Source organism: Protopterus annectens, chromosome 12.part0, assembly GCF_019279795.1.
Source record: "Protopterus annectens isolate FY-2018-M chromosome 12.part0, PAN1.0, whole genome shotgun sequence".
In the NCBI taxonomy this organism is placed as follows: domain Eukaryota; kingdom Metazoa; phylum Chordata; order Ceratodontiformes; family Protopteridae; genus Protopterus; species Protopterus annectens.
Window position 1 is genome coordinate 32,811,574 of NC_056746.1, and position 27,621 is coordinate 32,839,194.

The 27,621-nt window shown below is 40.0% G+C and overlaps 1 protein-coding gene across 1 annotated transcript in view; it reads right to left on the reverse strand.

Annotated features, from left to right (window-relative positions):
• LOC122816123 overlaps positions 1-27,621 on the reverse strand; it is a 958,912-nt gene that overhangs the window by 156,007 nt on the left and 775,284 nt on the right. Inside the window, exon 12 of the mRNA XM_044088882.1 lies at positions 13,941-14,143. Coding sequence (XP_043944817.1) covers positions 13,941-14,143 — 203 coding nt within the window. The remainder of the gene's footprint in view (positions 1-13,940; positions 14,144-27,621) is intronic.

The window sequence follows — 27,621 nt, forward strand, 5'->3', positions numbered from 1 at the left end:
AAACCACAAGGAAATGACCCCTTAATCCTTTTAAGGGAGTCACCTGAGGGAGCGCATTGTAATAAGTCCTTCATATTCCTCCCTCTCCTGAAAACAACACGGGGTTTGTCCCCTAGTTTGTCACACAACAGCGTATGTGTAGAAATGAAATACCAATTCTTAGTTAAAATGCCCAAAATAGCATCAGAATTAATATTATATGTCATGACAAAACTACACCCAAATTCCTGTGATGGATTTTCAGTAACGGAATTTATAACACAAGAGAGTGACGTAGATGGAATGTCACTAGCTGTGTGCTCAGAAACCACTTCAACTATGGGTGACACTGGAAGTAGGGGTTCATATAAACCTACCCTTCTCTTAATGGACACCTCATTAATAAGATTGTCCACTAACCCCAATGGGTAGCCACGATGTAAAAAATACTCCTTCAGACTTGTCACTTCAGACAAGAAGTCACACACTTCACTACACATTCTTGCCGCCCTCACCAATTGGCCTTTCACAATGGCTCTTTTTTGTTTTAGTGGGTGAGAGCTAGTGAAATGTAGGAAAGAATTCACATAAGTAGCCTTTCTAAAAAATGACCGCTTTAAGCTGATCAGACATTGGAAGCCTTGATAAACTGAATCAAGATAGTCAATTGAGTGAGTCTCAAATCGGTAAGTGAATTTTAGGAAGGTTGTTGTTGAGTTCAAGTACTCAACAAAAGAATGAGCCATTAATGAGTCACCATTAAATAAAATAAACATGTCATCTAGGAAGCGTGTATAGAAGAAAAGCTTATCTTTCCAATCTTTGTTGATGAATACAAAGTGCCTTTCCCAATAGGCCATAAATAAATTCCTGTTTTGACTTACAGTTTTGGGGTGATTTACTGTCCCCAAAAGGTATTCGATCAGTTGGACAGGAAAACAAGAAAAATGCTTCACGCTTATCAAATGATATATGAAATTCAGTGTATACCAGGATTATATATTTCTTGTTCTCAGAGAGATATGATCCTCCTCAAAACTGATGACATGTCTAAGTCCGCAATTGTAGGGCTGCATACAAATTTGCTGATCTCACAAGACCCACACATACTGAAAGCTGTAAACATGAGGAGAACAAGTCTAAGATCACTTCCCTGCATTTTTTTTTTTTGGCAGAAGCATATCAGTGTCAACCGGGAATGGAAATCAATCAGAAGTAGACAAAGGTCGGGCAGTAACGGAAAGCCAAAAAACAAAAGAAAGACTATAAGGAAAAGGATCAGATGAGAAGTACAGAGATGTGAAAAAAAGTATAAATGTAGTTGCCAGTACAGACAAATCCTGGAACAACCACATGTTGATTAAGATCTGATGCGGGAATGGTTAAGAAGAGGTGTATTTAAGACACTAGATGGGTTGCAAACTGGCTCAAGGACAGAACCCACATGGTTAGAATTGCTGGAGCCATGTCAGACTCCAAACCAGTTACAAGTGGTGTCCCACAAGGCTCAGTCCTGGGACCTCTCTTGTTCGGTATATATTTCTCGGCAGTACAGGCCAACACGGAAGGACTGTGGCTGACCAAGTTCGCAGATGACTGCAAACTGGGTGCCATAATCAACTCTCCAGCCGACACAAGCATCCTCCAAAAGGGTCTCATAGAAACAGACAACTGGTGCCAGAGCCATGGCCTCAAGCTAAACGCCAAAAAGTGTATAGTCATCCCCTTTGGCAAAAACAAAGTGCCCACAAATTACCGCATAGGTGGTAATCCATTAAGTACAGAAGAAGTCATTAGGGACCTGGGGACCCAAGTTGATAGCAATCTTTCATTTGACAACCACGTGGCCAAAGTGGTTAGAAAAACATTTTATATAGCCCACCTAATCATGAAGGGATTCACATCTAGATCAGGGGAGGTCATCGTACCTCTTTACTCATCCCTCATCAGGCCCATAATTGAGTACAATGCCCCTTTTGGGATGTACCTTACCAGACACCTGCAGCAACTGGAAAGACCCCAAAAGTACCTCACCAAGAGGATCAAAGGGCTCAAACAGATGCCATATGCTGTCCAGTTAAAGAAACTCCAGCTCTACTCAGTGGCTTACCGCCTGCTCAGAGGCGATCTGTGCCTGACGTATAAAGCCATGTCCAACCCGGAATTAATGGACATGCTGCACCTCAGAAAATCAAATCCCATCGAGCTACGCTCGAGACTTGAACCTCAGCAGTGAAATAAATAGGACATGCTGGAGGGACAGATTCATAACCCAGAGGCTCCCTTCACTCTGGAATAAAATCCCAGTCCAGGTTAGGCAGAGTCCCTCATTGACTCTCTTCAAGAGGAATCTTGATGAGTGGATGGGGGATTGTAGGTTTACCCAGGGTATCACTTCTGTGTCACAGTTAGACAGAGGCACAGTATACTAACCTCGAAAAAGGGCATAGCAAAATTAATTTAAAATGGGTGGCGAAAGCCAAACACACTCTGGCTAGGCTTATAAATGCCCTAGGGCGGATAGCCTAGTATGAACCTATGAACCTAAAAGATGACAGGGTAATATTGGCGGCCTAAGATAGTGGACAATGTGTACTTTGGTTTACAAAATCCATTGAACATGTGGGAGAAAGAGGCAAATTTAGGTTCTGCAAAACAGAACAGAAAACAGTCACACGTCTTTTTGCTGGGTGTGATACACTAATGGCAGACGGTCTGTATACTGAAAGGCATAATAATATGGCAGGACTGTTGCACTGAGAATTGTGGAAACATAATGTTGAAGTAGCTGAGAAGCACTGGAAACATGAGCTACAAAGCATTATAGTAAATAATAAAGTTTACATCACATGGGATTACCCATTACCAACAGTTCAAAAAATAGATGAGAGAAAACCAGATATAGAAATCGATGAAAAGAAGACAAAAGTATCATTAATAATAATGCTACAGACAGTGATTACAACGGGTTATGTACTGAGAGACACAAAGTCATAAAATACCAGGATTTGCAGGCAGAAATGAGAGCACTGTGGAGGAAGGATACCCAGACAGTTCCAACATTAGTAATAGCAATAAGTCTCATAAAAAAGAATTTAAAGTCATATTTAGATATGCTACAGATAGACGTAACTCCATATGAACTGCAGAAGGAGTCAGTTCTGGGCACATTGCGGGTGCTGAGAAGAGCACTTTTGGCTAACGCCAAAGACTGAAACAATACTAATTTCATGAATTTAATTATACTTTAACTTAGCAATGGGGTCCATTCCCATCAAAAAACAAAAAAAACTTGGAGAAATGAAATGGAAAGCATCTTCTGTATTTCAGGATATCTTTCACAAGGCATAAACACTAGTGAAGTTATTCCACGTCATTTCCTAATTGTTTTATTATCAATGGTCATTTAGCAAAATAAACTGGGCAAGAGTCTATTCCAATTCATGAGATTATTTCATAAGAAGTTTTAGAATGAGTGAGTTGGCAGTGATACTATCATATCCACTGCATATACTGGATGTGCTAATGTCGCTGCCAGCTTCCTAAAACTTTAGTTCAGTTTTACTGTCTTATAGGATTTTTCTTCACTTGTTGCCTTTTATGTTCTCTATATTCTGTTTATGAAAGGATAAGTCTAATCACTACCAACATGCCTCATAGCAAGGCCTGAAATGAAGTCAAAGTGATAGCATGGATACAAAAACTCCATCTTTGACTACCCCAAATAACATTTTACTTGGGCTTCGCCATGCCCACAGCTGAGTTTTCATCACATCCATTGCACAGATAGCAGAGACACAATGTGTGATGTTTCTGCAATAACAAACTTGATTTAATATTCAGTAGTGAAGAAAGAGTGATTAAATTAAAGCAATTTTTTATTTTTTTCTAAATATTTGACAAGATAATGATAAAATGAGTGGTTAAAAAGTTGCTATGAAAATGGCTGCGTAGAAAATGGTGTGACCTCTTGATGTGCTATTTCTCATAACACTCTTAATGAACATTTCCTGCAGCCTGTTCTGTTTTTATGTTTGGGTGTATCATTATGTGATTTAACCAGTATTATTATGTGATTTAACCATTCACTGTTAACATTTTCAAAGCACATTCTGTAATGGATTTTAACATAAGCATTACTGCTAAGTGTATAGCGACAGGTGGTCAAGTACCTGAGCATCAGTTGTTCAAGGAACAGGAAGCTGAAACACAGCAGGGGTCACCATTCACCACTGGAAGTCACTGCCAAAGGGATTTCTAAGTGGGCACCAGCACTGATTCCTTTGTTTTGGGAGACCAATCCCTTCTTCCAGTTAGTGCGATTGCTGAGGTGGTATATATGTTTGGGAGGGAGGAATCAAACAATTCTTTTAATCCCTGTCAATGGCTAAAAATAATATTTCTATGGGCCAGATAGCATGCCAAGCTGCATTCTTATTAGTGCCACCTACCCACTATGTGAACCTCTACTTAACTACACAGTATGTGAGCCTCTACTTAACTAAGCACTATGTGAGCCTCTACTTAACTACGCACTATGTGAGCCTCTACTTAACTACATACTATATGAGCTTCTACTTAACTACACACTATGTGAGCCTCTACTTAACTACGCACTATGTGAGTCTCTACTTAACTACGCACTATGTGAGCCTCTACTTAACTACCCACTATGTGAGCCTCTACTTAACTATGCACTATGTACGCCTCTACTTAACTACACACTATGTGAGTCTCTACTTAACTACCCACTATGTGAGTTTCTACTTAACTACGCACTATGTGAGCCTCTACTTAACTACATACTATGTGAGCCTCTACTTAACTACACACTATGTGAGCCTCTACTTAACTACGCACTATGTGAGCCTCTATTAACTATGCACCATGTGAATCTCTACTTAACTGCCCACTATGTGAGTTTCTACTTAACTACACACTATGTGAGCCTCTACTTAACTACATACTATGTGAGCCTCTACTTAACTACGCACTATGTGAGCCTCTACTTAACTACGTACTATGTGAGTCTCTACTTAACTACGCATTATGTGAGCCTCTACTTAACTATGCACTATGTGAATCTCTACTTAATTACTCACTATGTGGGGCTCTACTTAACTACGCACTATGTGAGCCTCTACTTAACTAAGTACTATGTGAGCCTCTACTTAACTACACAGTATGTGAGCCTCTACTTAACTACGTACTATGTGAGTCTCTACTTAACGATGCACTATGTGAGCCTCTACTTAACTATGCACTGTGTGAATCTCTACTTAATTACTCACTATGTGGGGCTCTACTTAACTACGCACTATGTGAGCCTCTACTTAACTAAGTACTATGTGAGCCTCTACTTAACTACACAGTATGTGAGCCTCTACTTAACTACACAGTATGTGAGCCTCTACTTAACTACATACTATGTGAGCCTCTACTTAACTACGCACTATGTGAGCCTCTACTTAACTACACACTACGTGAGCCTCTAGTTAACTACATACTATGTGAGTCTCTTCTTAACTATGCACTATGTGAGTCTCTACTTAACTACCCACTATGTGAGCCTCTACTTAACTATGCACTATGTACTCCTCTACTTAACTATGCACTATGTGAGTCTCTACCAAACTACGCACTATGTGAGTCTCTACTTAACTACGCACTATGTGAGCATCTACTTAACTACACACTATGTGAGTCTCTACTTAACTGCGCATTACAGGCCACCCTCTCAAACTCAGGAACCTCACATGGCCTTCCTGAAAACAATGGAGGGGATAAATGTATCTCCAAACACCATCATACTAGGTGACTTCAACTACCCTAATATAGACTGGGAACACTACTCAAGCCCAAACACTCTAGCCCAAAGGTTCCTGGAGTTCATAAACTCAAATGCCATGGAACAACTAGTCACCATCCCCACAAGAGGAGAAAACATACTTGATCTCATCATCACGAACATGGGATCACAATGTTCAACACCGGAAGTATACCCCTCACTGGTGAGATCAGATCATAAACTAATCTCGCTGGAGGTCCTCATCCCACCCCCACCTGAAACAAAAAGACCACAGTGAAAAACTTCTCAAAAGCCGACTTCACACTTCTAAAAACTAGTGTGGTCTCCTTTAAGGCCCCTGAGCCAGTGGTAAACATTACTCAAACCGCTGAATCACTTACAAATGCCTTCTACCAGCACCTACAGGACTGCATGGATCAGGCAATCCCAAACAAAACTAAGACTCTTTGTACCAAAGGCAACCGTCCAGTCTGGTGGACCCCAGCCATAAACAAGCTCTACAACAAAAGGAGGAAGCTACTACAAGATAGAGCAAAATCCTTGAAAGGTAAGACACCTTTGATCATTATAAGTAAAAACTAAGAGCTCTCATAAAATCATCCAAGGCAAATTTTGAGAGAAAAATCGCCAAGGATTCAAAAGACAATCATAAGGCCTTCTTTAGCTATGTTAGAAACCTAGGAGGAAACTCCCAGATATGCTCAGAATTAGTTCAAAATGATGTGAAGATTACTGAACCTACACACATTGCCAACATACTGGCTGACAGGTTCAGTGCAAACTTCTCCCCTCCCTCCCCAAAAGGAGAGATATCTATACCAGAGGATTGTAGCCCCCAAACATCTCCAACGCCCAGGTGAGAACTGCTCTCTCCAAAGCAAAAACACAGCATCCATGGGACCGGATGGTGTCCCCGGCTGTGTGCTCCATGAACTCAATGAGGAATTAAACCCGCAGTTAGGACAGCTGTTTAATCTTAGCCTCACCTCAGGATACGCACCCAAGGAGTGGCGCACGGCGACTGTGGTCCCACTTCACAAGGGCGGTGCCTCCACCGACCCTGGAAATTACCGTCCCATTAGCTTGACAAGCCTTATCTGCAAAGCCATGGAGAGGATCATAATGGAACTCATAAATAAAGACATAGGGAACTTGCAGACTTTGGATCCAACCCAGTTTGGCTTTGTCAAAGGCAGATCATGCCTTTTAAACTTGGTTGACTTTTTTCGAGACAGTCACCAAGGCCATTGATGAGGAAAGGCAGTCCATACAGCCTACCTTGACCTGGCAAAGGCCTTCGACACAATACCCCACTCAGGTATCATCAAAAACTCATCAGCTTGAATGTAAACCCATACATCACAAGATGGGTTGCAAACTGGCTAAGTGACAGAACCCACAGGGTCAGAGTTGCTGGAGCCATGTCAGACTCAAAGCCTGTCACAAGTGGTGTCCCACAGGGCTCAGTCCTGGGTCCACTCTTGTTCGGCATCTACTTTTCTGAAGTACAAGCAAACACAGGAGGGTTATGGCTGACAAAGTTTGCAGATGACTGCAAACTGGGCGCCATAGTCGAAAACACATCTGACACAGATATCCTTCAGAAGGGCCTCACAGAAACGGATAACTGGTGCCAGAGCCATGGCCTAAAGTTAAATGCCAAGAAATGCATAGTCATACCCTTCGGGAAAAACAAGGTTACCCCTAGCTACCATACAGGTGGCAATCCACTGAACACAGAAGAAGTCATCAGGGATCTGGGGACCCAGGTTGACAGTAGCCTTTCGTTTGACACTCATGTTGCTAAAGTAGTTAGGAAAACCTTCTACATTGCCCACCTGATCATGAAGGGATTCACATCTAGATCAAGGGAGGTCATTGCCCCCCTGTACTCATCACTCATTAGACCTATGATTGAGTACAATGCCCCATTCGGAATGTATCTGACCAGACACCTGCAGCAGCTGGAAAGGCCCCAAAAGTTCCTCACCAAAAGGATAAAGGGTCTCAAAAATATGTCTTATGCTGCCCGACTGAAAGAACTCCAGCTCTATTCAGTCTCATACCGCTTGCTCAGAGGTGACCTGTGCCTGACATATAAGGCCATGTCAAACCCTGATTTGATGAATATGCTTCACCTCAAAAAATCTAGATCCCTCAGAACCACAAGGGCGGGAGACTTGAACCTTGACACGGTTATTAATAGAACATGCTGGAGGGACAGATTCATCACCCAGAGACTCCCTATGCTGTGGAACAAAATCCCGGTACATGTGAGGCAGAGCACCTCGCTGGCCTTGTTCAAGAGGAATCTTGACCAATGGATGGGGGATCGCAGATATACCCCAGGGATTACTTCAGTGTCACTGCTTGACAGAGGCACAGCAAAATAATAGGCATAGTTTTATTCAAACTAAAGGGGTGGCGAAAGCCAAATAACTATGGGCTAGGCTTATAAATGCCCTTGGGCAGATAGCCTAGTATGAACCTATGAACTTATGAACCTATGAACTATGTGAGCCTCTACTTAACTATGCACTATGTGAGTCCTTACTTAACTATGCACTATGTGAGTCTCTAATTAACTACCCACTATGTGAGCCTCTACTTAACAATGCACTATGTACGCCTCTACTTAACTATGCACTATGTGAGTCTCTACTTAACTACGCACTATATGAGTCTCTACTTAACTACGCACTATGTGAGCCTCTACTTAACTATGCACTATGTGAGTCTCTACTTAACTACGCATTATGTGAGTCTCTACTTAACTACCCACTATGTGAGCCTCTACTTAACTATGCACTATGTACACCTCTACTTAGCTACGCACTATGTGAGCCTCTACTTAACTATGCACTATGTAAGCCTCTACTTAAGCTGTTCAAACTTTGCCTATCCACAGGGTCTGTCCTTGGCAGCTAGACAATAGTCACTATAACTCCTTTGCACAAGGGTGGCCTCTATACAGAACCAGGTAATTATAGACCCAGAAGCATCACCAGCCTTATATGCAAAGCCAAGGTACGTTATCATACCAGAACTTATTTATGCAAATATGACTAACTTAACTGATTCAGACCCCACTTCTCTGGTTTTGTGAAGGGCAGGTCCTGTCTCCTGAACCTAGTCAACTTCTTTGAAAAGGTTACAGAGGCCGTGGAGAGTGGTCAATATATACTGGTTGCTTACCTTGGTTTTTCCAGGGCTTTAACCCTATCCCTGAAAAGTTAGACAAACTTAATGTAAACTCCTACATTATGCACTGGTCTACAAACTGGCAATCTAACAGATCCCAAAGAGTTAAAATTGCAAGTACCCTCTCTGATCATAAAATTGTAATTGGTGGGATACCACAGGGATCAGTGCTGGCCCTTCTCTTGTTTGGCATTTATTTTGCAGACATCTAAACAAATATCCCCAAAGGGTGATTGACTAAGTTTGCTGATGACTTCAAGGTGGCCACTGTTATCCACTCACCCACTGATACTTAACTGCTCCATAAAGCCCTGGAATGTGCACAGGCCTGGTGAACTGAAAGCAGTCTCAAGCTAAACACATAAAACCACAGCAAAGTAGAATTCATCAAAAAGCTGTTCCACCTTATATGTTATAAATGAGTCTCCTTATCAAACAGATACATTTATAAGAGACCTGGGCACTTACATGGACAGCTCTGTCATTCAGCCATCATGGTTCCACCATAGTCAGGAAAGCGTTCTATCTAGTCCAGGTAATTTCCAACAGGATATCTTCAAGCTCTAAATAAATCACCTTACCACTGTAGTCTTCTTTTAGACCCATCATCAAATACAATGTCCCCTTTGGTATGCAGAAATCTGAGCATATTACTCAGTTGGACATCCCCAATGACTTTTATAACAACAACAACAAAAAATTAAAGGCCTTAAATCTTTCAACTACCCTGATAGATTATCACAACTGTCCTTATATTCAGTCACCTACCAGCTGCTCACAGGTGATCTCTGTCTTGCTTTTCAAGCAATGAAAGACCCAGTTCTGTTTGACCACTTATTAAATGAGGGAGCTCTACAAAAAACTATACTACTGACCCAAACTAACACTAGTAAATTTATTTATTTATATATTTATTTATTTATTGACATTTGATTACCAGGAAAGTATGACTGGGTAGAAGCCCATTTTTAGTAGAGGCCTGGGGAGAGAAGCTCAAAATTAATATAAAACACTTTAAGAAAAATAATTATTCAGTCTTCAAAAATAAAACAAAACATCTGTAGTTTAAATAATTACAACAAACTAGACATAAAAGAAAAAATAAAGAAGACTCACTGGAAAGAGAGGTTTCTAACTCAACAGATTCCCAGCATACGGAATAAGTTATCACTAATGGTCAAGGAAAATACATTTTGCCCATATATAAAGCATATATGATTGAACTGGTAGACACAAATTTACGAGGATTATCATCTATGTCTCTCCTGATTTGAGAGGTAGGCATTATTAAGTACTCATAAGAGAAATTTTACACGTGTCTCCTTAAAGGTAGATATGGCTAGGCCTATTATGGTCCCTATGATTGCTTGCCTAATTTTGTTCCTATGTCCCTGTGTGTATTTGTGTGAGGGGGAGCATATTCACAATCTTTGGATATACTCCTGCAGAAACTGGATCCATGCAAAGTCTTTTGTGGCTCAAATAGATCAATGCAAATTTTGAATGCTCATCAAACTAGAGGCCAGTTATGGTCAGTTTCTCACTTTGGAGAATGTTTTGAGCAATCCTGTCTGGGCCATGCTCAGTTACATAAGAAATTAAGTATGTTTAGTTAGACCAATGATCTTGAGCACATAAGAATTAGAACTGCAAATATGGCTTGGTGACACACTGGCACAGTATGGCTTGGTAATACACTGACACAGTATGGTGTGGTGACACTGACACAGTATGGCTGAGTGTCACAATGAGACAGTATGGCTTAGTGACACACTAACACAGTATGGTGTGGTAACACACTGACAAAGTATGGCTTGGTGACAGACTGAAACAGTATGGTGTGGTCACACACTGACACAGTATGGCTTGGTGACACACTGGCAAAGTATGGCTTAGTGACACACTGACACAGTATGGTGTGGTGACACACTGACACAATATGGCTTGGTGACACACTGACACAGTATGGAATAGAGACACACCGACAGTATGAAATGGAGACACACTGACACAATATGGCTTGGTGACGCACTGGCACAGTATGGTGTGGTGACACACTGCAACAGTATGGCTGGGTGACATACTGCCACAGCATGGCTTGATGACACACTGACACAGTATGGCTTGGTGACATACAGACACAGTATGGCTTGGTGACACACTGGCACAGTATGGCTTGGTGACACACTGAAACAGTATGGCTTGACAACATACTGACACAGTATGGTGTGGTAACATACTGACACAATGTGTCTTGGTGACATACTGACACAGCATGACTTGGTGATATACTGACACAGTATGGTGTGGCGACACACTGGCACACTATGACTTGGTGACACACTGACAGTATGGTGTGGTGACACACTGACACAATATGGCTTGGTGACACACTGACACAGTATGGAATGGAGACACACTGACACAGTATGGAATGGAGACACACTGACACAATATGGTTTGGTGATGCACTGGCACAGTATGGTGTAGTGACACACTTCAACAGTATGGCTGGGTGACATACTGCCACAGCATGGCTTGGTGACACACTGACACAGTATGGCTTGGTGACATATTGACACAGTATGGCTTGGTGCCACATTGGCACAGTATGGCTTGGTGACACACTGAAACAGTATAACTTGAAAGCATACTGACACAGTATGGTGTGGTAACATACTGACACAATGTGGCTTGGTGACATACTGATACAGCATGACTTGGTGATATACTGACACAATAGGGCTTCACAACATACTGACACAGTATGGTGTGGCGACACATTGGCACAGTATGACTTGGTGACACACTGACAGAATATGGCTTGGTGACACACTGACACTGTATGACTTGATGACACATTAACACAGTATGGCTTGGTGACATACTGGCACAGTATGTCTTGGAACGCACTGGCACAGTATGGCTTAGTGACATTCTGACACAATATGGCTTGGTGACACACTGACACAGTATGGCTAGGTGACATGCTAACAGTGTATGGCTTGGTGACACACTAATACAGTATGGCTTGGCAACATACTGACACAGTATGGTGTGGTGAAACACTGGCACAGTATGGCTTGGTGACAAACTGAAACAATATGGTTTGGTGACATAATGACACAGTATGACTTGGTGACACACTGGAACAGTATGGTGTGTGACACATTGACAGAGTATGGCTTGCTAACGTACTGATACAATATGGCTTAGTGACACACTGACACAATATGGCTTGGTGACATACTGACACAATATGGTTTGGTGATGCACTGACACAGTATGACTTGGTGACAAACTGACACAATATGGCTTAGTGACACACTGACACAGTATTGCTTGGTTACACACTGACACAGTATGGTGTGGTGACACAGTGTGGCTTTGTGCGCATGGGCACAGTATGGCTTGGTGACACAATGACACAAGGTGGCCTGGTGAGTGGTGACACACTGGTACAATATAGTTTGCAGACATACTGACGCAGTATGGCTTGGCAACAAACTAACACAATAAGGCTTGGTGACAGACTGGCACTGTATAGCTTGGTGACACACTGCCTCAGTATGGGGTGGTGACACACTGACACGGTATGGCTTGGTGCCATACTGGCACAATATGGCTTGGTGATACACTGCCACAGTATGACCGAGTGACAAACTGACACAGCATGGCTTGGTAACACACTGGCACAATATAGCTTGGTGACATACTGACACAGAATGGCTTGGTGACACACTGACACAGTATGGTGTGGTGACACACTGGTACAGTATGGCTTGGTGACCCACTGACACAGTATGGCTTGGCAACACACTGACACAGTACGGCGTGGTGACACACTGGCACAGTATGGCTTGGTGACATACTGAGACAATATGGCTTGGTGACACACTGACACAGTATGGTGTGTGACACACTGACACAGTATGGTGTGTGACACACTGACATGGTATGGCTTGGTGACATACTGACAATATGGCTTAGTGACACAGTGACACAGTATGGCTTGGTGACACACTGACATAGTATGGTGTGGTGACACACTGACACAATGTGGCTTGGTGGCACACTGGCACAGTATGGCTTGTAGACACACTGAGATAGTATGGTTTAGAGACATACTGACATGGTTCCCCTTCAAAACATCTAAAACCCATAACATCTAAAATCATAACATCAAAACCAGAAGATCTAAAACCCAAAACATCTAAAACCCATAGCATTGAATTTCATAACATCTAAAATGTGCATGACAACATTGAACACTATAAATCACAAGAAAATAGCATCCCCTCACCATATAATGACACCAAACTAACAAACACACTTTTTACTATGTTTCTGCAGGGAAGCAAGCCCCCCTGCACCCCCCGTGCCCCATACCTCTGTAAATTAAATATACCAACTCCAAAATCACACTACAGTAAGAAAAAGTTAATTTCGTAACCCCACTGTATCACGATCATCATAAGAATGTACGCATAATGTCTACATCTCTTACCTGTATGGCGTAAAAAACACATACAGAGTGGCAAAATAAACATTATATAAATAGTATAAATTTCTACACCATATAAATAATAACTATAGAAATGTGACACACTAACACAGTATGGCTTGGCAACATACTGACACAATAATGCCTGGTGTCACATTGGCACAGTATGGCTTGGTGACATACTGACACATTAAGGCTTGGTGACACACTGACACAATATGGCTTGGCAACATACTGACACAATAAGGCTTGGTGACACACTGGCACTACTGATTCTGGACTCAGAATTTTGGTTTAGAACTCAGTACTACCCCCACACCTTTTTTAGATCACAGTGAATTGTATCTTAAACTTACCATGATTTTTTATTTTTTTTTGCTGCAGTCAGTACATTATTTCTATAAAATAAGACATGAATTTTAGTTATTAAGTAATAGCCAGTCTTACCTTCTGTCCAGGAAAAATATCAAGAGCTGTTTGATTCATCACCACATGGACAGACGTCACACTTCCCTCTTCTGGTTTCAGAGACACTGTAAATGCATTGTGAGCAAGATCCTTGGCAAGAAGTAGGGCACACTGGGAAATGAAATCATACAGCTGTCCATCAAAAGTCACCACGTGTCTGTCTCCAATCAGCAGCGCGTGATCTGAATTGGAATAAAGTGCTCTCAGTTCCTGAATTAACTATTAGCTGTTATGTCTAGTCAGAATAAAAAAGGTATACAATAAACGTTTACAGTAGTTACATTGTTTTACAATTTCAGTACATCTATAAAGTGCAGTCCATCCTGCATGCAATATAAACACATTAGCATGTAACAATGCTTCTATAGCATATGGCTTCATCTTTAGAAATGGAATCATTCTCCATTTTTACATACATGGATAGAGAATGCTCACTAAGTTTTTCCTTTTTCTTATCTAGATACTCGAATATGTTTAATAAAAAAAATAAAACCTTTTTACAAGTTTCAGTTATTTCAGATTTATATATATATATATATATATATATATATATATATATATATATATATATATAGACACACACACACACATATATATAAATATGTATATATATATATATATATATATATATATATATATATATATATATACACATAAATATATACATACATATATACATACGCACATACATATATACGCATACATACAGATATATATATATATATATATATATATATATATATATATATATATATATACATACATATTTTATATATATATTTTTGATCGACTTTCATTTGGTCGACAGTTTATTTGGTCGACAAGCAGTTTTATGTGGGGGGCTTTGCCCCCCACACCCCCCCCAACTATATATATCAACTCCAGGGTCACACAACATTGGGGAGGGGGGCAAATCTGCCTGTCGACCAAATGAATTGTTGACCAAATGAAAGTCGATCAAATGGCTTGTCGACCATCTCAGGTAGACCCATAGATATATATATATATATATATATATATATATATATATATATATATATGTATATAAACATATATATAAAGTACTTTGCCTTCTGTAGCCTTTTACTGGTTCACAGGGATAAATAAACATATCTGTTTAAGTAGGGGCCCATGGCATGGAAACCCTTTCTAAACAGTCTGACAGTTTGTTGTAGAGCCCCCCCACACACACACACACACACACACACACACGGACACACAGAAATACACACAAAGTATACTTTAACATTTTAGCTGAACAAAATTAATAGATTCGGACAGCCAGATTATATGTATAATGTATCTGGTCTTCTACAGGTGTGTATGTACATCTACTAACAGTATGAAAGTCCTTCAAAAGTAAAGTTAGTCCAGGTGTACAAATAAAAGTCTTAATGACTTGGAATCTTCCTGACAGTTTCTGTGCCCATTGCAGTGACTGGAAGCAACAACAATGTTATTTAACAGCTACTCAATAAAAAAGAGCTTCAAAAGTGCCTTAATTACTGTGTGAGAAGAGGTGTAATATAAACAGAATTATTCATACACTTCTGAATTCAAGAAGGAATGTAGCTTTCATCATGGTTATACAACATTGGTGAGTGTTATGTAAGTCATCGTGTCATCTGCAATGACTGCTACGTTACTAGCTTCCTGGCGACTTACATGCAAGTATGAACACAGACAGTGAAGACCAGCTTGTGAATGACAGGACTTTGTCACATGCTATACTCTGGAAGCATAGCATACTATACATGGGAGTGTCTTTCAGCTGCAGGCGACAGGAAAGCTAATTATTCATAGCAGACGCTGTAAGATAGCTATCTGACATTTCTTCAGAACTTTGAAATGAAAGGAACTGCTGTTGCAACATTTGTGTCCCAGACAGAGAGAATGAGCACACAATGTCCTAATAAATACTCAGACTGCTGAAACCATTCCTGCTAACAAGAATGTAAATGCCAAAGGCAAGAGGATGTGTAAACTGCATCTGAGACCTTCCCTGTCTCACAGTAAAAGCAGGATACACGTGACCAATTTTAGGGGATAATCTAGGGTTGCTGTTACAATAAGTTCCACACCTGCGATCCTTTGTTCTGCATTTTGATTCTGTGGTAACAGAACATGAATCACATTTCAGATTTTATAATCATATCATCCAGAAGACTGTGTTGTCTCAGACAGCAGTGTAACTGTTACTCTGCACATCGATATTATGAAATGTGACAGTTTATAGAAGGTGAATGTGTTGGCATTATTGTATTTTTGGAACACAGATCTCTTAGGGAGAGAGATGAGTCCTCAATGAAATATGCTTTCCAGTCACAGTAATATTGTAGTACTAATACTTGTTAATCCATGGGCAGCTTTTATACAACAAGATGTCCCGCTATAAAAGTGAAAGTATTTCTTATAAACATAATAATCTACTTACAGGGTTAAGGCTGGAGGTACCACTGATGGAAAAAAAAAGTCTGTCAATGCAAAATGGTACTTCAAAATACAACAAAGTTATTTTAGGTAAATCACATGTATGTGTTTGGGCACAGGCTACATCGCGATGACCTGTCTCTTCTCACCATATAACTGTTGACCTGGTTTAAGTGGCAGATGAAAGGTAAGTAAGGTTCTGGCCTTGGTAAACAGAATGGGCTTAAGGTGACAATTGGGTTCAGTGATGGAGCAGATGCAGGGAGGATCAGTGAGTGCTGGCTGTAAAAAGGGTAAGTGCATCCCCAGTTAAGCCTTGTTTTCACTGAAGTCAATAAAACAAGCAGTCTTGTTTTGTCAACAACCAGTATGGAGAAGGAAGAGTGTGGAGGCATAGCAGTATGGCACTGAGGTGAAGTCTGCTGACTGTTACTGTTACAGGATATTGGATTACCTAGCAGCATGGTGTTGAGGTGAGGTCTGTTGAGCGTTGCTGTTCCAGGAAGTTGAATTACCTAGCAGTATGATGTTGAGGTGAGGTCTGCTGACCGTTACTGTTACAGGATGTTGGATTACCTAGCAGCAGGGTGTTGAGGTGAGGTTTGCTACCCGTCACTGTTACAGGAAGTTGAATTACCTAGTAAGATGGTGTTGAGGTGAGGTCTGCTACCCATCACTGTTACAGGACATTGAATTACCTAGCAGCATAATGTTGAGGTGAGGTCTGCTGACCGTTACAGTTACAGAACACTGGATTACCTAGCAGCATGGTGTTGAGGTGAGATCTGCTACCTGTCACTGTTCCAGGATGTTGGATTACCAAGAAGCATGGCATTGAGGTGAGGTCTGCTAAAAGTTACTGTTCCAGAAAGTTGGAATATCAATATTAAACTATGGGTGGCATAGCTAAGACTTATCTTTATTGCACAGGGTTTCATAGGCAGGCATACAAAATGTACTCAATTAAGCACATTATTTCTGAACATTTGCCAGAATTTTTTTTCCTGAAAAAGCACAGAAAGCTTAAAGCTGTCTGAACTTGTGTCTTTTGCACAGAGTTATACAAAACATGCTTATCTGATTAGAATGCATCTCTAAAACAGAATGTTTTAGCTATAAATGACAGCAGTTGAAATAATGTATCCTTCTGAAGTGTACATTGAAATATTGTATCCCTTTCTGAAGTGTATGTTGAAATAATGTGCCACTTTCTGAAGTGTACATTGAACTAATGTATCCCATTCTGAAGTGTCTGTAGAAATAATGTATCCTTTTCTGAAGAGTATGTTGAAATAATGTATCCCTTTTTGAAGTGCACATTGAAATAAATATCCTTTTCTGAAGTATACGTTGAAATATTGTATCCTTTTCTGAAGTGTACGGAGGCAACACTTTAAAGCTTCAGCACATTTTTAAATGATAGATGGGTCGTGGGGGGGGGGGGGCAACAGCACGAGATCTGAGTACAAAATGTAAAGTTCTAGCTACACCCCTGCCCCTACCCTAGCCCGTACTCAAACCCTGACCCACAAAGACTCACTCACTCCCATCCCTATTGCTAATAATTTGGTCTATCCAAATGTTTCAGCATTAAAAAACACTTTTTTAGCACTGGTATTTCATTCATGACAAGGGAATAGGTAATCTCTGACACAATGGATAATAGCAAGACAAAGGTTGTATTTGAACATGATTAGTGCCCAAACATAGAGTTTCAAATTATTCAAATTAGTCTGAGGGACACTGAAAAGACACATAGTATGGATCTTGATTAAACTAGAGGGTTCTTAATAAATTTGATATTGATAAATTATTAATTATATTACATAACTTCTTCAATTTATGCACAAAAAAGAGAAGGTGTTTCACGATGTTCAAAAGAGTCAATGGTGGAACCAGTTTATAAAGATGGAGGTAGTGATCCTATCCAGAAGTAAAAGCCTTTTGGTTTAACATCACTTCTAAGTTAAGCGCTATTAAATATACTTAACAGTTTTAGTAAAGTATAAAATGCAAAATAAGGACTTAAATACCATGAAAGATAGATTCCTCGAATATCGCTCTGCTATGACTAATTTAATTGAGTTTTATGATCTAGTGAGCCTTGCAAATGACCAGGGACTCATCATCTTAGTTATACGTTCAGACCCATCTAAGGTGTTTAATATCCTACTGTATAATGAGGCAGTATATATGAAGGAAAAACATGTCATAAACCCATATATCATCTACTGCATTAAGGATTGGCTTGCAGGTAGCTGCCAAATGGTTTGTATAATTTGGGTCATATCAGTAATAAAATGCAGAATTATAATGGGTGTCCCACGAGGCTCAGTGTTTAGCAGGTCAGCATTTCTTCATTTTAGCGTCTGCATCACTCTGTTAAGCATCTTATACCTGATCACATAAGTATGTAGATGACTGCGAAATTAGGATTATTGTAACACAAAATCCACAACAGTACTGCATAAAAACATCTATTGTAACTCCTTACTTAGATATGAAAATAAAAAGAATATTGATACAATATCAATAATTTAGCAAGTAGCTTATGAGCTGGTTTTAGTGCATGAAAATGTAAGTCTGTGTTTTTGGGAAATGGACAACTAATTTTAAAATGGTTATAACACACTGGCACAATATGGCTCTAGAACAACTGGCTGGCATGAAATAACTTGGGATGAACAAACAAAACAAAAACTTGGTATTTAAAGGAAAATTCCACCTTACAACTAAAAAAAACATGTCTTTTTCTTCATCGTACCTTTGTTTCCTGCACTATTTTAATGCTTCAAAATCACTCCAAGTGCTTCTTTTACAGTTTTAATTTGTTTCCCTCAAAATGGCAGATGATAGAGCCTGCCTTGGTTCACGTGTTCATGGGTGTTTACTAGTCTAATGACAACAAGGGCCTTTTTAAACTTAGCCATGCATCCCAAAACTCTGACAAATTCTGATATCCTTGATAAGTGTAAGAAGGGGCTTAGGAGGAGATGAAACGTTTACAAGCAAGGGCCTGAGAGATGAGCCATTTACAGGCTGCCTGTGTCCATTAGAGACATGGGTGCCAAACCAGGGATGAATTTCCTGTTCCCAGTCCAATTACCAAGTTACACTTGAATTGGGTTAAGTGTAACTTGGACAACTGGATGGGGAACAGGAAATGGTAACGTGATCTTGTTTTCTTGCTTTCATTTCTTCTTCCCAGAATACATTTCAAGTTCTCTTTATATGAGTCATGCCAGACATAAGGAAGTAGTAGTGTTTTCTCATGCCACTATGACAGGACTGTGAAGCACTGTCATCTCACATACCTACTGTAAAAGAGTTAGTTTTGTTTCCCTGACCGAGCCTCATTTATGTGTCTGTCAGAGCTTGTTCTATGCTATAAATAGCTGTTAGCAACTTCCAGTAAAAGAAAGCAGGTAAACAGGTGTTTGCTAGTCTTTTGTAAAGGCGTTATTTTGTAGTTCTAAAACAATTCACAGACCTTCCCCCACACTCTCATGCTGAGGTGTGAAAACTCTCAATGCAATAAATGATTCTTGCTGTACATTTACAGGTGACAACTAGCAGGACTCCAAACTAAATCTGTCTGCTACTTCTTAATGCCTTCAGCGGGAAATTTTTCTCTCTCTCATGAATGATGCAGAATTAAAATGTGCTTTACTAGTTCCTTAATTATTTCTGTCATGTCCACTCCCTTTTTTATTTCATATTTATTTATACTTTGGTAACCAGGAAAGTGAACTGGTACCAGAACCATTTTCAGCTGCAACTCGGGCAACATTGGCAAAGATAATAACAAGTAATAAATGCACTTAGCAATACAAAGAAACAAATACTGAAATAAAGACATTGACAAAGATTGCATGTGCATAACATAGCCAATGTGTAACAGTGAGTAAGTGAAACATTAAGCAACATTTATTAGAATGTATACATTAATAATGCTTAACTCTACTATGTTGTTTATTATAAATAATGAATTGTATGCACCCATATTGTATATATATATATATATATATATATATATATATATATATATATATATATACACACACACACACACACACACACACACACTATATATATATATATCTACACATATACATACATAAAGTGCATGTGTACAAAAACACGAGTGTATAAGTCTGTTTGTGTGTGCACTTAAACACAGTTAAATACTTCTGATTTCCTTTTCTTAATGTTTTTAATGCAACAGCACATAGAAAACATACATTAAAATAAATTCAGCTGTATATTACTGTTGCCACCAATGGTCACATTTCCTTTGTGGGCTACAAAATGTTCATGCACTTTAACAATGTAAGGACTGATTCAAAATTAGTGGGAATCTTTTACCATGGATCTGCGTGTACCAGATATACATGCCCCTCTGGGAGTATGTCACAAAAAAGCATAACAGACCTGTTTATGAACATTATCAGTGCACCTAGTTGATAGGGTTGCCCCTTATCTCTCTTTCTGCAGTTCTGTCCTATGTGTGGGTGTGGGGGGGGGGGCTTGGAAATGGTAAATGTGTTGATACTTTGCAAGAACAAATATTTTGTGACTTTTCTCTAAATGTCACAGAAATCTTTGATACTTCAGTTATTGTAACATATACACTATTATAAATGACCAACAATTAAAGCTTAGCATTTCAATACTGTATTTCTGCTTATGTAAATTTGTCAGAAGAGATGACAACTACCTTTAATCCCGACTGATCTAATTGCTTTGTTTTGCTAGGAATGAAGAGTGTTAGATTCTCCTCTCTGCAATGAAACGGTGGAAAACAGTTCCACACCTTTCTGTCTTTTTTAAATCAGCTGCTGCGCTCCTCAAATTAGGATTAATTGCCCATCTAAGATTGACAGCAGTATCTGACAGGGTAAACTACATATTTAACTGTGTCTATGATATGTCATACAGGTGGAGAAGAATTTCTCTGCAAAGAACATGAGAAGTTAAGCTTAAGAAAAAAACAGCAGGTGGGCTTTTCCCTACCTTTAATTCCAATGAAAGGAAATAAAAGTTTTAAAAATACTAGCAGGTTTCTGGTACCTACACAATACTGGAACCATATTGTAGGGAGAAAAAAATCCTAAGGATTGAGTTAAACTGTAGGAGAAGGCAGAGTTTTCCTTTAAGGAACATATACAAAATATGAGAAACAGGCCTTTAAATCAGGTTCCCATCTTATTCAGAACTACAGTGACCAGGGATCCATGAATTATACCAGTCACACTATTTCTGAATAAAAATCAGTATTTTGCATATACAATAAATTGTAATACAATATAAAGTAATACAATTTATTAGAAACTATTAACAGATGCTTTACCAAATGCATTGCTTCTCTACGTAAGTTCTTGATGACTGCTAGGCCAGCCTAAATACTAGATAATCTTACTTATGAACTTACAAGGATGAAAAACTAGAGTGAGAAAGAGCACACAGAAGATAGTCAAGTGAGTGAAGCCTTCCACAGGGTAATGTCAGATGGTCAGCAGCTTGTAGACTAGACAGATAACAGGGCTAATGACAAACTGCATTGTGTTGGATTAAGTTAATATTTGGATTCCTTACGGGATTCTTTGGTACATGCAGGCTGGGAAAAGCTGCAGGCTACAGTGGTGGACAGCACTTGCCCCCTAAAAGAGGGAAGAAGATTGTAATGGGGCATAAAGTGAACCAGAAAACATGGCACCAACTAAGATCAGCTATGGTTTTCAGCACAGGTCTTTACACTGAGACTGCTTAAATGTGAAATGAGAGGCCCAAAGCTGAGGATATGATGTCACTGCTGGGACTGCTACATTCTCAATGCTAAGTTAGAGGTCCAGGCTGCTCCATCGTACAGGGTGTGGAACCAGGGGATACTCAGAAGGAAGGCAATGACAGTGTGGGACCAGAACTGGCAAACAAAAAGATTACATTTCAAACTGATAGTCAAGCAGTAGTGCATACCTTTAATAAAAGAACTTTTATATCACAGAGTACAGTTGCTATTTACATTACTGTTATAGTGTCTGAAAACTAACAACTTTTTCTGCTAGATATTTTCTTGGTAAACTGAATTCCATCACAAATTGCCTTTCTCATTTCCATCTGCTCAGATTTCTGTGGCTAGCACCCTTAGCATAAATCCACTGCCCCAGAGAAGGTTTGGGAGACTGGAAAGTGGGCAAAGGTAGGTTGATAACAGCTCCAGGCAACAAATACATAGAAAAGGAAAGCTTACAGTGGAGCAGGTAGGGTGTTTGGGGAGTTCTTACTTTCTTTACATAATCAGATTAAGTGGGTAATCAGAGGGTCCATACATGACTGAATGAAACACTTTTCTTTTGGACTGTTAAGAGTCTGGGTGAGCCTTTCCAGTAAAGCTCTGAAATGTTCATTTTACCCTTTAAATATAAGGTTTAGTTCCTAGATCCACCCCCTCAGTTCACAGATGATTAACCTTAACTGAGCTGTTCTAATGTATGTGTGACTCCTTAATTGACCTGTTCTAATTTCTGTCTGACTCACAAGAGACAGAGCTGTGGTCTCTTTTCAAGTTTTAATATGCAGTTAAAAGCAGAATACAAGTAAAACACAGTGTAAAGAAAACAAATCACAGTACACAAAATAGAAAAAGGCAATAAAGTAATACAAAATACAAGAAATAAAAAGCAAACCAACCTTTCCCTTACAGCAATATGTCACAGAGTCTGGGTGAGCCTTTCCAATAAAGCTCTGAAATGTTTTATTTTACCCCTTAAATAGAAGGTTTAGCTCCTAGCTCCACCCCTCAGTTCACAGATGATTAACCTTAACTGACCTGTTCTAACTAATGTGTGACTAATTAAGTGACCTATTCTAATTTTTGCCTGACTCACAAGAGATAGAGCTGTGGTCTCTTTTCAAGTTTTAATATGCAGTTAAAAGCAGAATAGAAGTAAAACACAGTGTAAAGAAAACGAATCACAGCACACAAAATAAAAAGGCAATAAAGTAATACAAAATACAAGAAATAAAAAGAAAACTAACCTTTCCTTCACAGCAAACTGTCACAGAGTCTGGGTGAGCATTTCCAGTAAAGCAACTCAAGAGGTTAGGTACAAATCCATATGTCACCCAGTGGATAGCCAACTGGCTCACAGACAGGACCCAGGAAGTTAGAATTGTGTAGTTCACCTCTACAAAGAGGCCCGTCACAAGTGTAGTCCCTCAGGGATCAGTCCTTGGACCACTCCTTTTTGGCATTTAATTCTCAGAAGTCAAGGCCAATGTCAGTAGTCTCTGGCTGACTACATTTGCAGATGATTGCAAATTTGGAGTTGTCAGTGAATCTCACACTGACACAAATGTTCTCCAGGAGGGGCTGACACAGACAAACAATTGGTGTCAGAGTCATGGACTAAAACTAAATGCCAAGAAATGCATAATAGTATCCTTTGGGAAGTCATCCATCCCTGGTAACTATCATATTGACAACATTCCCCTTAGAGATGACCCAGTAGTCAAGGACGTAGGGACACACATAGATAGTAATCTAGCCTTTGATCATCATGTGTCTACAGTGATGAGAAAATCATTCTATGTTGCAAAAACGTATAAACACGGTTATGGCATCCAAGTCCAAGGAAGTCATTGTTTCACTGTATTCAGCATTTATCAGACTTATCAATGAGTATAATGCCCGCTTTGATATGTACCTATCTGGGCATATCCAACAAATGGAATGTCCACAGAGGTTCCTCACTAAAAGAATACAGGGCATAAGTAATATGTCCTATGAAGATCGCCTCAAGGCCCTATCCCTGTATTCTGTCTCCTACAAGCTTTTGAGGGGAGATCTATGCCTGGCATACAGGGCACTGTCAGACTCCACTCTGATGGACCACCTGCATATCCACAAAACAAACAGTACCAGAATTACCTGTTCTAATGACTTAAACCTTACCTGTGTTATAAATAGGACATGCTAGAGAGATAGGTATGTATCCCTGAGACTACCCCATCTATGGAACAGGCGCCCCATCCATGTGAACTAGAGTTTCTCCCTAATCCAGTTCAATTCCAACTTGAACAATTGGAGGGGAAACCAGAAATACATCGCTGGTTTAGCACCTATGTCTCTAATGCAAACAGGTAACCAGTAAATGGTTCATCTCCCAGGCCCATGCTTACACTTATCAAGGCTATCAGTATTCGTCAGAGATTTGTGATTCATGGCTAGGCTTAAAACAGCCCTTGTGGTTGTTAGCCTACTAAACACCTATGAACCTATAAGACTTTTGCCTTTTTTGCTGGATGCATGCTATATAACAGCTAAAGGGAGGGTGGTTTGGTAATGTGAGTAGTACATACTCTGTCTAATCAGGTCATATTTTTCAATTTGGCAAAAACAGGGATAGGGTAAAAAAAATTATGCCTTCACCATGATGTTCCATCTGTGTTGTCCATTATATACTCACCATGATGTTCCATCTGTGTTGTCCATTATATACTCACCATGATGTTCCATCTGTGTTGTCCATTATATACTCACCATGATGTTCCATCTGTGTTGTCCATTATATACTCACCATGATGTTCCATCTGTGTTGTCCATTATATACTCACCATGATGTTCCATCTGTGTTGTCCATTATATACTCACCATGATGTTCCATCTGTGTTGTCCATTATATACTCACCATGATGTTCCATCTGCATTGTCCATTATATACTCACCATGATGTTCCATCTGTGTTGTCCATTTTCACTCTTCCTCAACTGATGGGTTTGGATCTGAGACTTGGATCTGACTTGGCCGCTTCTATCAGATCATCAGAGATCCAAGATGTCTCGTTCCTCCCTTTACCCATAATACCCCACCAGCCTAATATACCAAAGATCGAGTTTGCCGCCTCTAGAATAAAGAGACCCCTATTATATATATATATAGGAAAGGTGGAAAGAAAAAAGGAAGCTGGAGCTCAAATGAGGAACAGTGGTGACAGTACAGCTTTTACATCTTTTCAGAAGTAAAGGATGGGGGAAGGTGGTTGGGAAGCTGAGGAAGAAGGAAAATGGGCAACACAGATGGAATATTATGGCAAGTACATAACTCTTATCTGATGTTGTCCTTTTCATTCATTCCTCAGCTGATAGAAGACAGTCCCCAACTACTGTTACCTTGGGAGGCCCTCATAGAAGAATATTCTGGAGTACTGCAGAGCCAAATGCTGCTGTTCCTGGACACCAAATCTAATTTGTAACGAGCAATAAAGGTTTGAGAATTAGTCCAAGCTGCAGCTGCACAAATGTCATCTAAGGAAGCCCTTGACCAAAAATCTGATGAAAGAAGAAACTGCCATAAACCTCATGGAATGAGCACTAGGGTGCTTGAGCAATGATAAACCTTTTTTACCATAAACAAAGGAAATACATTCATTTAACCATCTGGTCAATGTAATTTTAGATACTGGTTTGCCCAATCTATTAGGAGAAAAGGAAATAGATACCTGATCAAATTTCCTGAAGTCTTTGGTCATGCGAAAATTAAAGTGAAGTTGTCTATGCTCATCCAAAATGTGGAGCATTTACTCTCCCTTATTTGAAAAGTTAGGAAAGAAAACTGGTAGGTTAATGACCTGGTTTATGTTTGACTCAGAAGCTACCTTTGGCAAAAATGATGGATGTGATCACAAAGTCTTTGTGAGAAGCCAGGTAAGGAGGTTTAGAAGGTAGATCCTGGAGTTCGGATACTCACCCGATGTCAGAGTGATCAGAAAAATGTTTTCTCAAGACAAATATTTGTTCTGCTTTGGCCAAAGGTTCAAAGGGAGCTTGTGTCAAGGCCTGAAGCATGACAGTTAAATCCAAAGGAGTAGGATCCTTTAACAGGGCTCTAAGTAAAAAGGCTCCCATAAAAAAGGCTTTACAGAGTTTAGTAGAAGCTAAGGTAGAGTTATTTTTACTCAGGTGGAAATTAGAAATGGCAGCCAATTGCACTTTAATACCAGAAAAACTAGCACCTTCATTGAAAATTGAAGCTAAAAATTCAAGGACAGATGGCACATGTGCTAAAAAAGGATCCAGGTCCTTGCTAAGGGCCCAGAAAACAAATCTCTTCCATTTACATTTGTAAATCCTTCTAATAGAAGCTTTTGAGAAGAAAACAAGACATGATGTACCAGGGAGGAGAGCTTGGACTGTCTAGCAATCAACGGAATTGGAGAAACCATTTAGTCAGTTTGAGGCCTGTTAAGTCTGTGTGAGATAGGAAGTCTGGAGTGGGATCTGGTGTCCAGGGTGGATGTAGAAGGTGAGGCCAGAGGAAAGGGAACCAAATCTCATGAGGCAACAAGTTTGCAATGAGGATAACTGTGCTCTTTACCCGGAATGTTTTCTGAAGAAATTTGGGAATGAGAGGTAACATTGGGTAAGCATAAGGAAGACGGGAGGGCCAATTTTGGAGTAGAGCATCTCTCAGTCACTTCCCCATTGGAGGGATCAGGGAAAAGAACCTACTGCATTTGTGGTTGAGGGGAGAGGTAAATGGATTACAGCATGGTTGGCCCCATCATCAGAAAATCCTCTCTGCCACTTTAACATTGAGAGACCATTCGTGAGGCATCAGAATGGACCTACTTAGTTTGTCTGCAATCATGCTGGAGTTTCCTGGGATGTGTATTGCTACTAGAAAGTGACCAGAAGAGATCACCCTTTTCCACACTTTCATTGCTTCTTGACAAAGTGGGTAAGTTCTGGTTCCTCCCAGTCTGTTGATACATCAGACCTCTGATAAATTGTCCATCTGAATGGCAGTTGTCCCAGATGGGAGAACATCTAGAAAGGCCTGCAATGTTAGGAGGACAGCTCTTATCTCTAGGACATTGATATGTGCCTTGGCCTCTTCCAGGGACCACATACTCTGGACTGTCCTTTTCAAGTAGTGCCCCCACCACCACAACTGGGAAATGTCCATAGTCACTGTGGCCATAGGCAGGGGAAGATCACATGGACGCCCTTCACAGAACTGGTTTGAAGGAATTTACCAAAGAAGATATCCTTTGCATGCTTGTATGATCTTGACTGGAGTGGTTAATGGATGTTGAAGAATGGACCACTGAACTGAAAGTCTCCAGTGAGGAATTTGCATTTGGAACCTGGCCAGAGGAATGATGGTGATAGGTGCTGCCATGGATCCCAGGGCTTGTAAGAATAATTAGGCCAGAAGAGAAGACCTTTG